The sequence below is a fragment of the Erithacus rubecula genome, assembly GCF_903797595.1.
Source record: "Erithacus rubecula genome assembly, chromosome: 1".
Lineage (NCBI taxonomy): Eukaryota > Metazoa > Chordata > Aves > Passeriformes > Muscicapidae > Erithacus > Erithacus rubecula.
In genome coordinates, this window is record NC_136658.1 from 3,572,775 (window position 1) to 3,584,953 (window position 12,179).

The window sequence follows — 12,179 nt, forward strand, 5'->3', positions numbered from 1 at the left end:
CTTGGTTGGTTTCAGAACTTTCAGGAATGTTGATGTGTGACCTCCACCACTTCTGCACATGAGAAAAGATTCCTTGCTCATAAAGGAAAAGTGGTGGATCATGAGTTTTTAATAGCTCAGTGGTAGCTGATGTTTAATCTTTATGTAGACTAAAGGGAAATGGGGAAAAAGGGCTCAAATAGTAAATGGAAAATTACACAAAGGATATCCTAAAGTCTTGTCAGAATCTTATAAACTTCTCAGGCATAATATCAAATGAACAACAAATGACATTTTAGAATAGGACTGAAATACCTTAACCACATTATTATGCTTATGAAAGCACAAAAAAAGTTTCATTGTAAATATGTATGCTTACATATGCTTTTTTTTTTAATTTTGCCCTTTCAAATTTACATTTAAGCTTCTAAATATAATGCCCCTATGATAATAGGTAAATTCACAACAAAGATTAAGCAGCATTTGCTTCTTGTGTTCCCTAAAATCTTGTTATGAATCATGGCAGGCTGAATATGAAGTGCAGAAGCCCCCAGTGCAAGATTTCACATTGTTTAAATTCCTTTACTCTGTGCTCTAATTCTGAACCAAAGAACATCCCTTGCTCTTTCCACAGGAGGATCTGGATTGGTATGAGCTCTGAGGAGCTTCAGGCTGAAGTGTCTTTAGATTAAGTGAAATATGCTGAATTTCAGTTATAAGATAACTATAGTGAATTGTTTTGGTTAATCCAACTGGGAAAAAGTCTCTCTCTTAAACTGAATCTGAACAGAATGCATTATCTGTTATGATTTTTTTTCTCTTATTCTTTGCTTCAGTGCTAAAGCAAATATCACAGTTTTTATATTTCTGTAATATAATTTTAGCCGTTATTTCTCTCTCACCTACCCAACCCCCAAGCAGTGACAAAAAAACCAATTTCTTCTGGTTTTACTCTATCCTGCATTCCATTTGCTTCTCTCAGGGAAAGATAAGGATCACAAAATAAATAATGGAAACAACATAGCTGCTTTCTCTTCACAGTTCCACTTTCCTTTCCTCAAAATCCTCCAGAACATCTCCTGTAGGCACGAGGGAGGATTGATGTGGATTAGGGTTTGCAGGAGCAGCAGGACTTCTCAAATTCCTGTTGTCCAAAGCACATTCTGCCTTTGTCATGTGAGGAACCAGAACCACTTGCAGTGCTGCCTGCAACACGAGGGGAGGGACAGAAGTTTTGATAAAGTATTTTATAAATATACATACAGACTTCTCCTGGCTTCCAAAACACACCCACATGCATAAATTCTTCCCAGTGGGTCACAGGATAGCAAGTGGAAAAACATTTTATGTATAATTGCAGGAAAACAGCTCAGAGAACAGGTTTATGTTATGAAATATTTTCAGATTGTGGGGATACAATAAATCTTCAGGTAGCAGTGACCTGTGGCCACACCTTATTCAAAAGTGTCTTATGGTCATTCATGTGGTTTGAATTGTTCCTCATTGATTTTGCACAAGTGTCTTCCCCTGACTAAACCAGCTTAACTAATGATATCTGGTATATGGACATGAGAAAATCCAAAGTGTTCCAGCAACAAGATAAATAGGTTATATCTATGTGACTGCTGTGGCAGCAGGATGTAAACATGTTATCCCATCCTGTTTGCAAACTCTGGCTTGTAAACTCTCAAAAAGGAGTTTGGAACTGCAACTTCTATTTTTTAAGGCTGCTTGGACACAGGTCTTAGTCAGGGACCTTAATGTGAGTCAATAATTCAAATGTGGGGGTTTGCAGTAAAATTCACATTGGCTTCATGTGAATTGATGTGGGCTAACAATGAAAAACCAAAAATGCAAAGTGGCAGAATTGTTTTTAATTGCTTTTTTTTCATAATCTTTTGTTTCCTTTCTTTTTTCCTCTACCTGTTTCGCATTGTGGGAAAATCCTTTTAATTCACTGAAATGAATTCCCTTCTGGTGCCCACAAATGCAATTTTAGTGGTGCCAGGAGAGAAGCAGCTGCAGTGCTGTGGCCAGTGGCTCTCTGGTTTGAGGGAATGTGCAATGGATGGAGCAGTGTGAGCTCCAGGCTGCTCCCAAGGTCTGGGCATCCCCCTGGGTTTCCCTGGAAGTTCTCTGTGTTTGGGGCTGTGTCATCTCTGCCTTTAGCAGGAGATAAATCCCTGGGCAGCCAACAGCAGAGCATGGCTTTGGAATGAAAAGATGCCTGACAGGGAGGTGATTTCCTGAGCCACGTGGATTCTGATCTGCAGAAGTGGTGGAGCAACATTTTCTAATATGAACCAGGGAACAGGTGCCAGCCTGTGCTGTTTAAAGTGAAAGAATGAGTATCATGTGTTTATGTTAACAAATCTATCCCTATAATTGGTATTAGAGATTTCATTATAAGTCTGTAGAAAAAAAAACATGTGCTAACTATTCTTTTTTGGAGGATTAATCTTACATAAAACATTCATTAAAAGAGGCTTTGCTGCATTATTTAAAATGACACCAGGAGACAACAAGCTGAATATTTTGTCATTGATATGACACTTCAGATTCTCCTCCTTATTCATCATTCTGGCACTCAATTAAATTGTATGCTATCAAAATCTTGTGTTGTGGAAAAAAAAATAGAGAACTAAAAATATATACAATGTGAATTTTAGATTTAATCTGTATTTTACATTATTTGGCAATGTATGACAGCCTTTTTTTTTTTTTTTTTTTTTTTTTTTTTTTTTTTTTTTTGCATTCCTGCTTATTTAAAAAATGTCAGGCAGATTGATAAATTGAATTTTCCACACAGGTGTTTTAGTTGTTGCTTTACCCAGAAAGAGAAATTTCTGGGTAACTTCTACCTGACCAAATATGCCATCTGAAAGCCAGCCTTACACCCCTATTTATTGAAAAATGCTATTGTCTGCATCAATTCAGAAATTACTACTTGCTTGAGAGGGTTTTGCACAGTGTAAGATTCTCTAGCATCAGGCTGCAGTTTGTTTACTTGTCTAGATGGCAGGATTTTCCTTTCATGTGGAGGTGTCAGCCCTGTGACAGTAAGGAAATGATAAAGGTAAGGGAATCTGGGGCATTCATTTGCTTGAAACTAAAGAGAGTGGGCTGTACAACCAGGCATCATTAGCAAACTGAACTAAGGGAAACATGAATTTTTTAAATGCTCTTTCCTCCAGGAGCTTAAAAGTGATGTATCTACTAAGTTTAAAATGCAAAACCAGGGTATAATCAATGGCTGTAGATTAATATAATTGATTTGGTGGCAGATGCACATCAGCAGCTGAGACTAAACATTGGGTTAAAAAGAATTATGGTTATTCTTCACACTTCCAAGGGCTATCCAAAAAGATTATCAAGGCATCTGGGAATTTTCACACACAAAAACATATATAGTATGTATGACAACACTATGAAGTGTTTATTCATTGAAGATGTGAACAATACAGAAATAATCACAGATTTTATTAGAGGAAATGAGGGAATATTGATAGGAACTGCAGAAAGACCAGAATAAATTCTGTGAATGGGCATCACCAGGAACCCAAAATTCTGGGTCAGCATGCTGGAGCAAGCACAAAAGATCATTCACTTTTTTAGATTGAAGGTTAACTGTAACAGCTCAGGAGAAATACCTGGCTGTGGCCTCTTGTACATTCTGGACAGTTTAATTAACACTTCCACTATGAAGCAAACTGAGCAGAAATGGGTAATTATGCTGGAACAAGAAAAATCAGCCCAAGTACTGTGTTTGTTTCTCATCCCCTCATCCAAAAAAATCACAAACATAATTTGAGCAGAATAGAAAAGGAAAGTGATGGAAGGTTCTTCTTTAGGGCTTGAAAAATATTATCCCAGCTAGTGTGGAATTGAGGAAGTGAAATGGAGGACTCACAGTGTCACCACTTGGCATAGCTCTGGTCTCCCACACACTCTAAAAGAGATGGACATTCCCAGGAAAAGAAAAACCTGCATTTTAAAACCTTTCACCTTCTTCCTAATCTTAGTAACTTTCTTCTTCTTCATTAATTTTTTGGTATAGAATGGCTGCTTTGTGATATTGATAATTGTAAGAATTGCTGTGCAGCCTGGTTGGCAGCTGATTGCCCCTCTCCTGCCAAGCACTTGTAGAGGGATTTTATTTTTATTTTTTAAGGGTACCAGCAGTGAGCTGCTGTTTAAGTACACACTTCAAAAGTGTATCTTAAGATTTGGATATCCTTTCAAGAAATAAATGTATTGTCTTGTTCTGCTTCAGTTTGGATATGGTGCCACCCTGGGATTGTGCTGAGCAAAACATGGATTTGAGTAACACTGAGTATATTTTAGGTATTAACAAACATATAAATTCAGTGTTTTGCTGGATTTTACTCACCCAATGCACACAGCTTATCTAGGGGAGCTTTTTTTGTGACACCCCATTTTATCTGTCTCCTATGTTCCTGAGTCACTGAGATATTTCACTTTGACAGAAAAATTATGACCCTCAGTTTGTAATTACTTGGACATGGCTTATGAATAATTGAGTTTTGCCTTAATTCAGATACATTCCAAAATATTGCGCAGCAAGTTTTGCTGTTTGGAGGTAACAAAAAAAAAAAAAAAAAAAGCATAGAAAATAATTCTTAGGGAGTATCACAATGAATTGTGTTTGTGATATAAATTAGAGTTTTGGAAATATTTTATATATTCAGCTATTGTTAATAACCCCTGAACAGCTAGAATTGTAAAAGCCCCATCATTTGTCCATAATCCTAATGTGTCCCTTTGGTGTTTTGCAGGCAGACCAGTGATGATTGTAGTTGAATACATGGAGAACGGATCCCTTGACTCCTTCCTGCGGGTGAGGTGCCATTTTCTGATGACATTTGAATCAGAAACCATTCTAGGTTAAGATTTTAAATCATTTATCACAAATTAATTTCTACATAATGTTATTCATGGATTTTTAGTGAAGAATAGAAGCCTTTTCCCCAGGGTATGTTTCTGAGGTACAGTAATACATTAGAGCACAGCTGGAAAAAAAGGGAAGATTTAAACTTCAGAATATAATTGATTTTTTTTCTACAAAAGTAGTTCCTGTATTTAGCAAAATGTATTTCAAATTGTGTTTTGGTGAAAGAAAAGAAAAATTGAAGCATAAATGCCTGGCTTCGTGGAATTGGTTCATTTTTCTCAATCACCTTCAAAAATACTCTGTTATGATTTTTTTGGTTGGTGAAGCGTAGAATATAGTCAGTAATTGATTTATAATACTTATGGCTACTTGCATTTAACAAATTGAATTAGAAAATGGTTCATGGGTGAAATATCTTGGCATTAATTAACTCCCAAAGGTCCTCAGTAAACATTAAAGAAGGGCTACAGAAAATGTCAGTAATGTGCTGGTAAAATTGCATTTGATTATTTTAGGAAATGTAAAAGGAAAAGATGACACCCCTCTGTGAGCTAGACTTAATAGTCCCTTTTTAACAGAACCCCTGGAAATGCTCCAGAGACCCACTGACCTAAGACCCCTTGTGAATAATTTTGATCTTAAGTGTTGCAGATTTATCTTTAAAAGTAAACTCCAGCCCTCAGCAGCCCTGTGCCTTGCCATTTCCATCCTGCAGAATGGTAAATCTGGCTTGTGGGAGGTCAGGGCCTGTGGGTTTTGTTTGAAAGGGTATTAGGAGAGATGTTCAACAGGGAGCTGTGGAAATATTGGTGAGAAAATTCTGGTGATGGTGATTGAATGTTCTTCTTTGGTAGCAGGAAGAAGGAACTGGTTAGAGAGAAAAAAAAAAAGTGAATAAGCAGGAGGGAAAAGCAGCTAACAGCTCAGAAAGATTTACATGAGAGGGTAGAAGGGCATGCAGGCTGTACCTGTTGGGAAGAGCATTTGGAGCAGGAGACACAGCCTGAGAGTGGAGCAGAGCCATTGTCACAGACACCTCCAGGCACTGGTTCTCTTTGCCTTTTGGTTTTGGTTATTCCTTAGTAATTCTTCTCTGACTTTTCTTTGCTGTCCTCCTCACTCTCCCAAATAACTTTTATTTTCCATTGTCAAGACACATGACAGATATCTGTTATGTTGTCAGAATCACAACAGCAGTTTCCTGTGAGAATTTACTGATTTCTCAAAATGAAGCATTTGATATCATCCATGCCTTGGACACCGGGTAGTTTTTAAAAATCACTCTTCTTTCCTTTCTGGCCCATCTCTCCATCCATCTGCAGCACAGGAACTGCCCCTGATTTGAGTACCTGCAGCTTCTCTGCTCTGTAATTTTCCAGCAGCTCCCCAGGAAGATTTGTCTGGGCCTGAAACATTGTTCTGTGTATGAGGAATTTCATAGAAGAGAATAGAACCAAGCCCTGAAATAATTCATGGAAGAGAATTACCTTTCTCTGAACTGCTTTGGTGTGATATCTATATTCCAGGTTTATTTCACATGCATTCATTTATCAGAACAGTTACTACTTATTAGGATACTTTAATAGAAAGTGGCATCAGCAGAATTATGATATTGCTGTGGAGCAATGCTTCTCACATTGCATTGGATATATTTGGAAGGAGAACTGCTGGGGAGAAATGTGAGCTAATAATTTCTGCAGCTGTTTTTCATGTATATTATTTTACAGCTTCAATTCACACTTCAGATATGGATTATTCTTCTAAAATGCTTTTTAAATGTACTTCAGATGATATTCAACATCCCAAAGCACTGTAGATATATGTCAGCATTTCTGTTTATAATTAGCAGAGCAAATGGCTGCAAAGTAACCTATTTAAAAAGAAATCCAGCTGCTTCATTAATAATAGTTGTTTCCTGCAGATATAAGTCCACATGTTTAAAAGCTTTTGTGAAGACACAAAGAAGCAGAGAGGCTTTATCTTTAGAAATCCTAATGAATGGTGTTCAGTGACTATAACAAATGTTGTGGGATTTGGAAGAGCTTATCACATAGTCTTTCTTATTATTTAAAGGAATCAATTCTTCCAGTGCAAAGTGTTTTTACACAGGGGGGAAAAAAATCCATTTCTTACCATAAGAAATATTTCCCCACATACCACAACTGGCAAAAATTCCCCAGCACATCCCTCCATCTTTTTCCAAAAGCCTGCAAAATTGGGTCAGTCTTACAAATTCTAAGTGAGATTCTGTGGTGAAACATGGGAGTGTGTTCCAGAGGAAGAATTCCATTTGCCATCACCCTCCTCAGAGCCATGGTGAGATATTTGCTTTCATGCCACTACAGGTGGCACCCTTTAATCTTTCACCCCTAAAATCTAAATACTTTACTTCCTTGCTTTACAGATAGCAGTGTCCAGTTTCTGCTATTTATTTTATGGATTTAACAGCAAACTCAGCTGAATTATATCTTCCCCACCCCACAAAGTATCCTGTATGCAGGCTGCTAACTTGGAGCTTTTGGGTAAAAAAAATATTGGCATGGATTTGCAATATGAAGCTGCTTCAGAGATATTCTAGTGGGAAGGCATCAGCTAATTAGAACCAATTTTGTAAGATGATGGTAATTAATTTTAGTGATTGTGCATCATCAGACACCCTAAATTGCTGGATACACTTGACACTGAAATTTTCTCAGAAATACTGCATTATTTTTGCAATTATATGAAACTCATTTACAGAAGATGAAACTTAGTTTTTTGTAATGTTGTTTGGGAGTTTTTCATCATATAAAATTGAGACATGTAGGTTAATCATCCCACAAAAGTATACCTGAAATTTGCCATCAATGAAACAGTTGTCTGACCAGAAATAAGGTTCATGTGGCTTCATTTCTGGTAACACTTGGAGAGATTTCTCTGAAAAAGGATGTGGGTTTCCAGCTAAGTATTTCCTCAGGGGCTGGAAGCCTCTTTCAGCATTATACCAACAGCTTCTAGATAGAGGAAATCTCTGCTTGGAAAGAAAAAGTGGGTAACCCTTGGGAATTGAGACCCAGGTAAAATTTCCTGTTACCAGTTTCACACAGACTTTGGATGGCACACATTGTCTTTATGTTTTAGTCACCTGCCTGTGTCATGGAGATCTTATTCTGCAGCCATATGAGGCAAATAATAAAGGCAAGAAGGGTTGAAAGGGCAGTTCTCTGTTGACAGAAAGATGTTAGTGATTAGACAGGGTAGTTGCAGTCAGATGTGTTTGCTTGGGCTTGTGGATACAGGCTGCAGAAGAGACAAGAAAGACAACCAGGAGGGGTGCATAACAACCACAAACTAGAGAAATAAAGCTGAAAACCCACAAAACCTTCTTAGCAAGCAGCTTGGCAGTCTGCCCTGCTGTGGGTTGGAGATGGCTGTTGGACTCAAGCCTGTGAGATGATTGCAATAATTCCTACAAAAGTCCTTTCCCCAAGGCTGGCTTTTTCACCCTGACACAGTGTCCCCCACCCAGCCCACTCTCTGAGCCTGTGCTCACAGTTTCATGGGGCTATCCAGATTAAAACTCATCTGCTCCATTTTGTTTCCACAGCTTCATTTTAAGGGGCTGAAATAATTGGATTTAGCATCACATGGGGAGGAGCAGGGAGAGTGGGATGGACTCTTGGGAAGAGTGATTCCTGCTGGCTGTGGTCTGTGCTCACCTCCTGATGCATCAGGCAGTGTGGGCATGGATTTAAACACAGAAAAAAAAAAGCATGGCTGGAAGCTGCCTTTTGGAGGAGGTTTGTGGTTGGCTACACAGAATGACATAAAATGAACCAAAGAATATCACCAGAATACTGAATTTCTTTCAGTGTTTTTCTATAGCTGCAGGCTGCCACAGCTTTGTTCCTGCTCAGTGTCCAAGGTGTGCTGAATACTCAGTGATGTTTAGGTTTGAAAGATGCTCCAGTCTTCCCCAGTTTTGTGAATCTCAGAGCTGTAGAAGGAAAGGATGTATTTACCTGAGCTAATCACAGCCCCACCTTGCTTTCACTGTTACTATTTGCCATTGTAATTCTCTTCCTGCTGAAAATCTGGTGCTGAAATATTTCTATTCACTTCAGAAAATTATTATACTTGTGGAAAAAAAGTTACATTTATATACAGGCAAGCACAGTAGGTGAAAATGCTGCCACACTTTTTTTTTTTTTTTCCTTTAGAAGAATCTATAAGAAATATGTTTAATTGCCTCAGAGCACCAACTGCAGCAGACTGTACAGCAAATGAAACCCTGGAATTCAGCTTCAGGTGTTAATCCCTCGAGGCTGGCCTAGCAGAGGCTAAGATAAGTGTTACTAGATGGAGAAAATATTGTGATATATTGCTCTTTCTTGCAGTAATCGTTATGAAGTATTCTCAGAGCAGCTTTGCCATCACACTCACCCTTTTTTCAGCTGCAGTTTAGATGCTGTGGCAGACACATTTAGCAAGTTTGGGGGGAAAGGGAGAGAAGACAAAAATGAACACTTGCAGTAAATTCTACAGAACAATGTTGTAAAGTGTGTGTTGTGAATCCATCTAAAATGGTCTCACCAGACAGAGTAAGCTGTGGGGAAAAAAAAACCACATGGCCTTTCCTAAGTTTAATGGTTCCTGTTATTATTTATCTGCATTGAAGATCATAACTAATATTCCTTCTTTTTCTTTCCCACACAGCATTCATGTGCACTTCAATTTATTGGAGGAATATTCCTCTCCTGGCAGGATAAAAGTGGCATTTTGCTTTCAAAAATCAGTCTGTAAAAGAAAAAAATCTTCACTGGAAACTGATACCTTTTTTTCTTTCTTTTTTTTTTTTTTTTTTTTTTTTTTTTTTTTTTTTTTTTTTTTTTTCCTAAACTAAAATCAGATCAAGCAATTAGAAAGTGAATTTGAAAGAATGCATTCCCTTAACAATGAAATTGTTAGCAGCATGTATTTAAGTGATCCAGGATTGCTCTGAGAAGTTGTCAGTGATGCTACAGAGCCAGCATTTGTTCTCAAGCAATGTTTTACCCTCCTAAATGATGTATAAAACATCATTTCTGATGCTGCTGTGAGAAGCTCATTTAGAAATGCTGGGCATTTTTAATGTGTAGATATTCTTACTGAGATATTAAATACCATAGATATTCTTAGTACCAAGCAACAAGAAATTTATTATAAATGGTCTTATATTTGAAGGCAAAAAGAATTTGAAAGGTAATGTGGACTGTCTCACTGTGCTCTTTGTGAATTTGTCAAGAATGAGAAATCAGAAGATCTGCCAGTGTCTTTTAAATGAAGGGATTTTGAATGTCTTTAGAAAAGAGGAAAAAAGAAGCCAAGAAATTACAGGCCAGTCAGCTTAATGTCAACTGCTGTAAGATTTCTGGAACAAATTATCAAACAAAGTCCAAACATCTCCAAGATAACAGTGAGATAAGTGTGAGCCAACACGGATTTGTCAAGAGCTGATTCTGTCAAACAGATCTGGTTTCCTTTTGTAGCAGGGCTCAGGCTGATCTCCTAAACTTTGGCTTCAGCAAAGCTTTAAAACTCTCCCACATGAGATCCTTGTGACAAATATGGTCTTCATGAAATTTCTGCTCTGCTGGCTACATCCTGTGTGGAGGGAATGGAATTGGGATGGAAAGGAGTGTGGGGTAGGGCTGTTCTGCACTCTGTGTAGGATCACTCATTAGCATTTAAAATGAGCTGAAGTAATTATATTTAATTGAATTAATGGAATCTATTAATAATAATTAAGTCTGCATGGAATCCTGTCAGCAGTTGAATGAAGAAGAAATTAGCAGCTGACCTCATTTAGTACCAAAAATATAAACTTTAGTCTGACACACAGGATAGTTTGAAGCATGAGTTAAACTTACAAGCTGCAACTTGAATTTTGGAAGATTTATGTTTACAAAGTTCTACCATTTACTTTGCACAGTAAAACTGTAATAGTAAATGCATAACAAGAACTGCATCTTTCACCCAGTGACAGTAGGAAGTCAGTGGTGAATATGATCTAAGTTAGACACAGACACACTGTTTTCAGTGCTGTCCTCCATTTAAAATGAGATCTAAATAATCTGCTGTAAAATCTTTAGACCTTAGCAAATCCTGCACACAGGATAAAGGCCTAAAAGTGTCCTGACTAATTTGACACATAAGGAAGTGGATTTTGGAGCAGATGGAACTCCAGAAACAATACAGAAAAAATCCAGTGGCCACACCTCCAAAAATTACTGAGTAGTGAAATGGAAAAAGCTTTCTGAAGAAGAAAAATTCCACAGGCTTGTTGAAAAGCACTAAACTGGGCACTGGAGCTGAAAACTGGAGGGCAAAATGCAATGAGAGAAACTCTGGATATTCTACTTCCTTCCCTGGAGTAACAACCTCTTCAGCAGCCCATTATATGTTCATGCTCTTGAAAGGTCTGTAACATGAGGAGAATATTTCACTTACATAAGGGTCTCAAAAGCAAACTGTAGCTGAATAAAAATAATTTTTTCAGGGTTTTTTTTAAGGGCTGCATAAATGCAAGAGCAGCTACTCAGAAATTGCATCTATACCCAGCTGTTGAGAAAAGTTTATTTAGCAAAGCCATCAAAGCTTGATTAGAATTTAATGGGATGATTGGATAAATGTAGTGAGTCCACTGAGGTCTGAATTGCTGCCAATATTGATTAGCACCTTTAACAGCCCTGTGGGAATTCTATAAAAAAATATTTGAAATCTAAGCTATGGGAATCAGAAAAAAAAACCCTGGGTAACAACCATCCTATCAGTCAGATGAGCATTTTATTTCCCTGTATGCCAAGTGAATGAAACAAGATAATGGAAAATTTCCAAAGGATTGTACCTGGGGACTTAAAAAATGCTGAAAATCTGAAGCCAGATTCTACCTGCTATAATTTCATCAAGCTAGCTGAATTTTCCAAAGGTTAAATATAGCTCATTGTCTGTATCCTGATCAGCTTACATCAAAAAAAAAATGTTGATGTATTGAAAGATAACAGTTTTTAGATTGTAAGGGGATACAGCTGGCGTGGAAACTGATGCAGAAGTGATGACAAAGAGACTTGATTGAGAAAAGACTCTTCTGCTGACATTAAAATGTAGTTGATCCAACTGCAAGGCTGGCAGTGAAAAAATGTAAAACCAAACCTGAGAAAAGAGAGGAGAAAAGATGCAGTAGAGGATTCTGAGAAATATACAGAAGGAGAAGGAGGACAGAATAAAATTGCAGCTGGTACTTTAGCAGGTCTGTCATTTCTTTAACAGT

General features: G+C 37.6%; 1 protein-coding gene across 1 annotated transcript in view; it reads left to right on the forward strand.

The window, feature by feature from the left end:
• Positions 1-12,179, forward strand: part of EPHA6 (EPH receptor A6) — a gene marked incomplete at its 5' end in the record, with an annotated part of 346,119 nt that overhangs the window by 286,459 nt on the left and 47,481 nt on the right. The window contains one exon of the mRNA XM_079308574.1: positions 4,776-4,837. Coding sequence (XP_079164700.1) covers positions 4,776-4,837 — 62 coding nt within the window. The remainder of the gene's footprint in view (positions 1-4,775; positions 4,838-12,179) is intronic.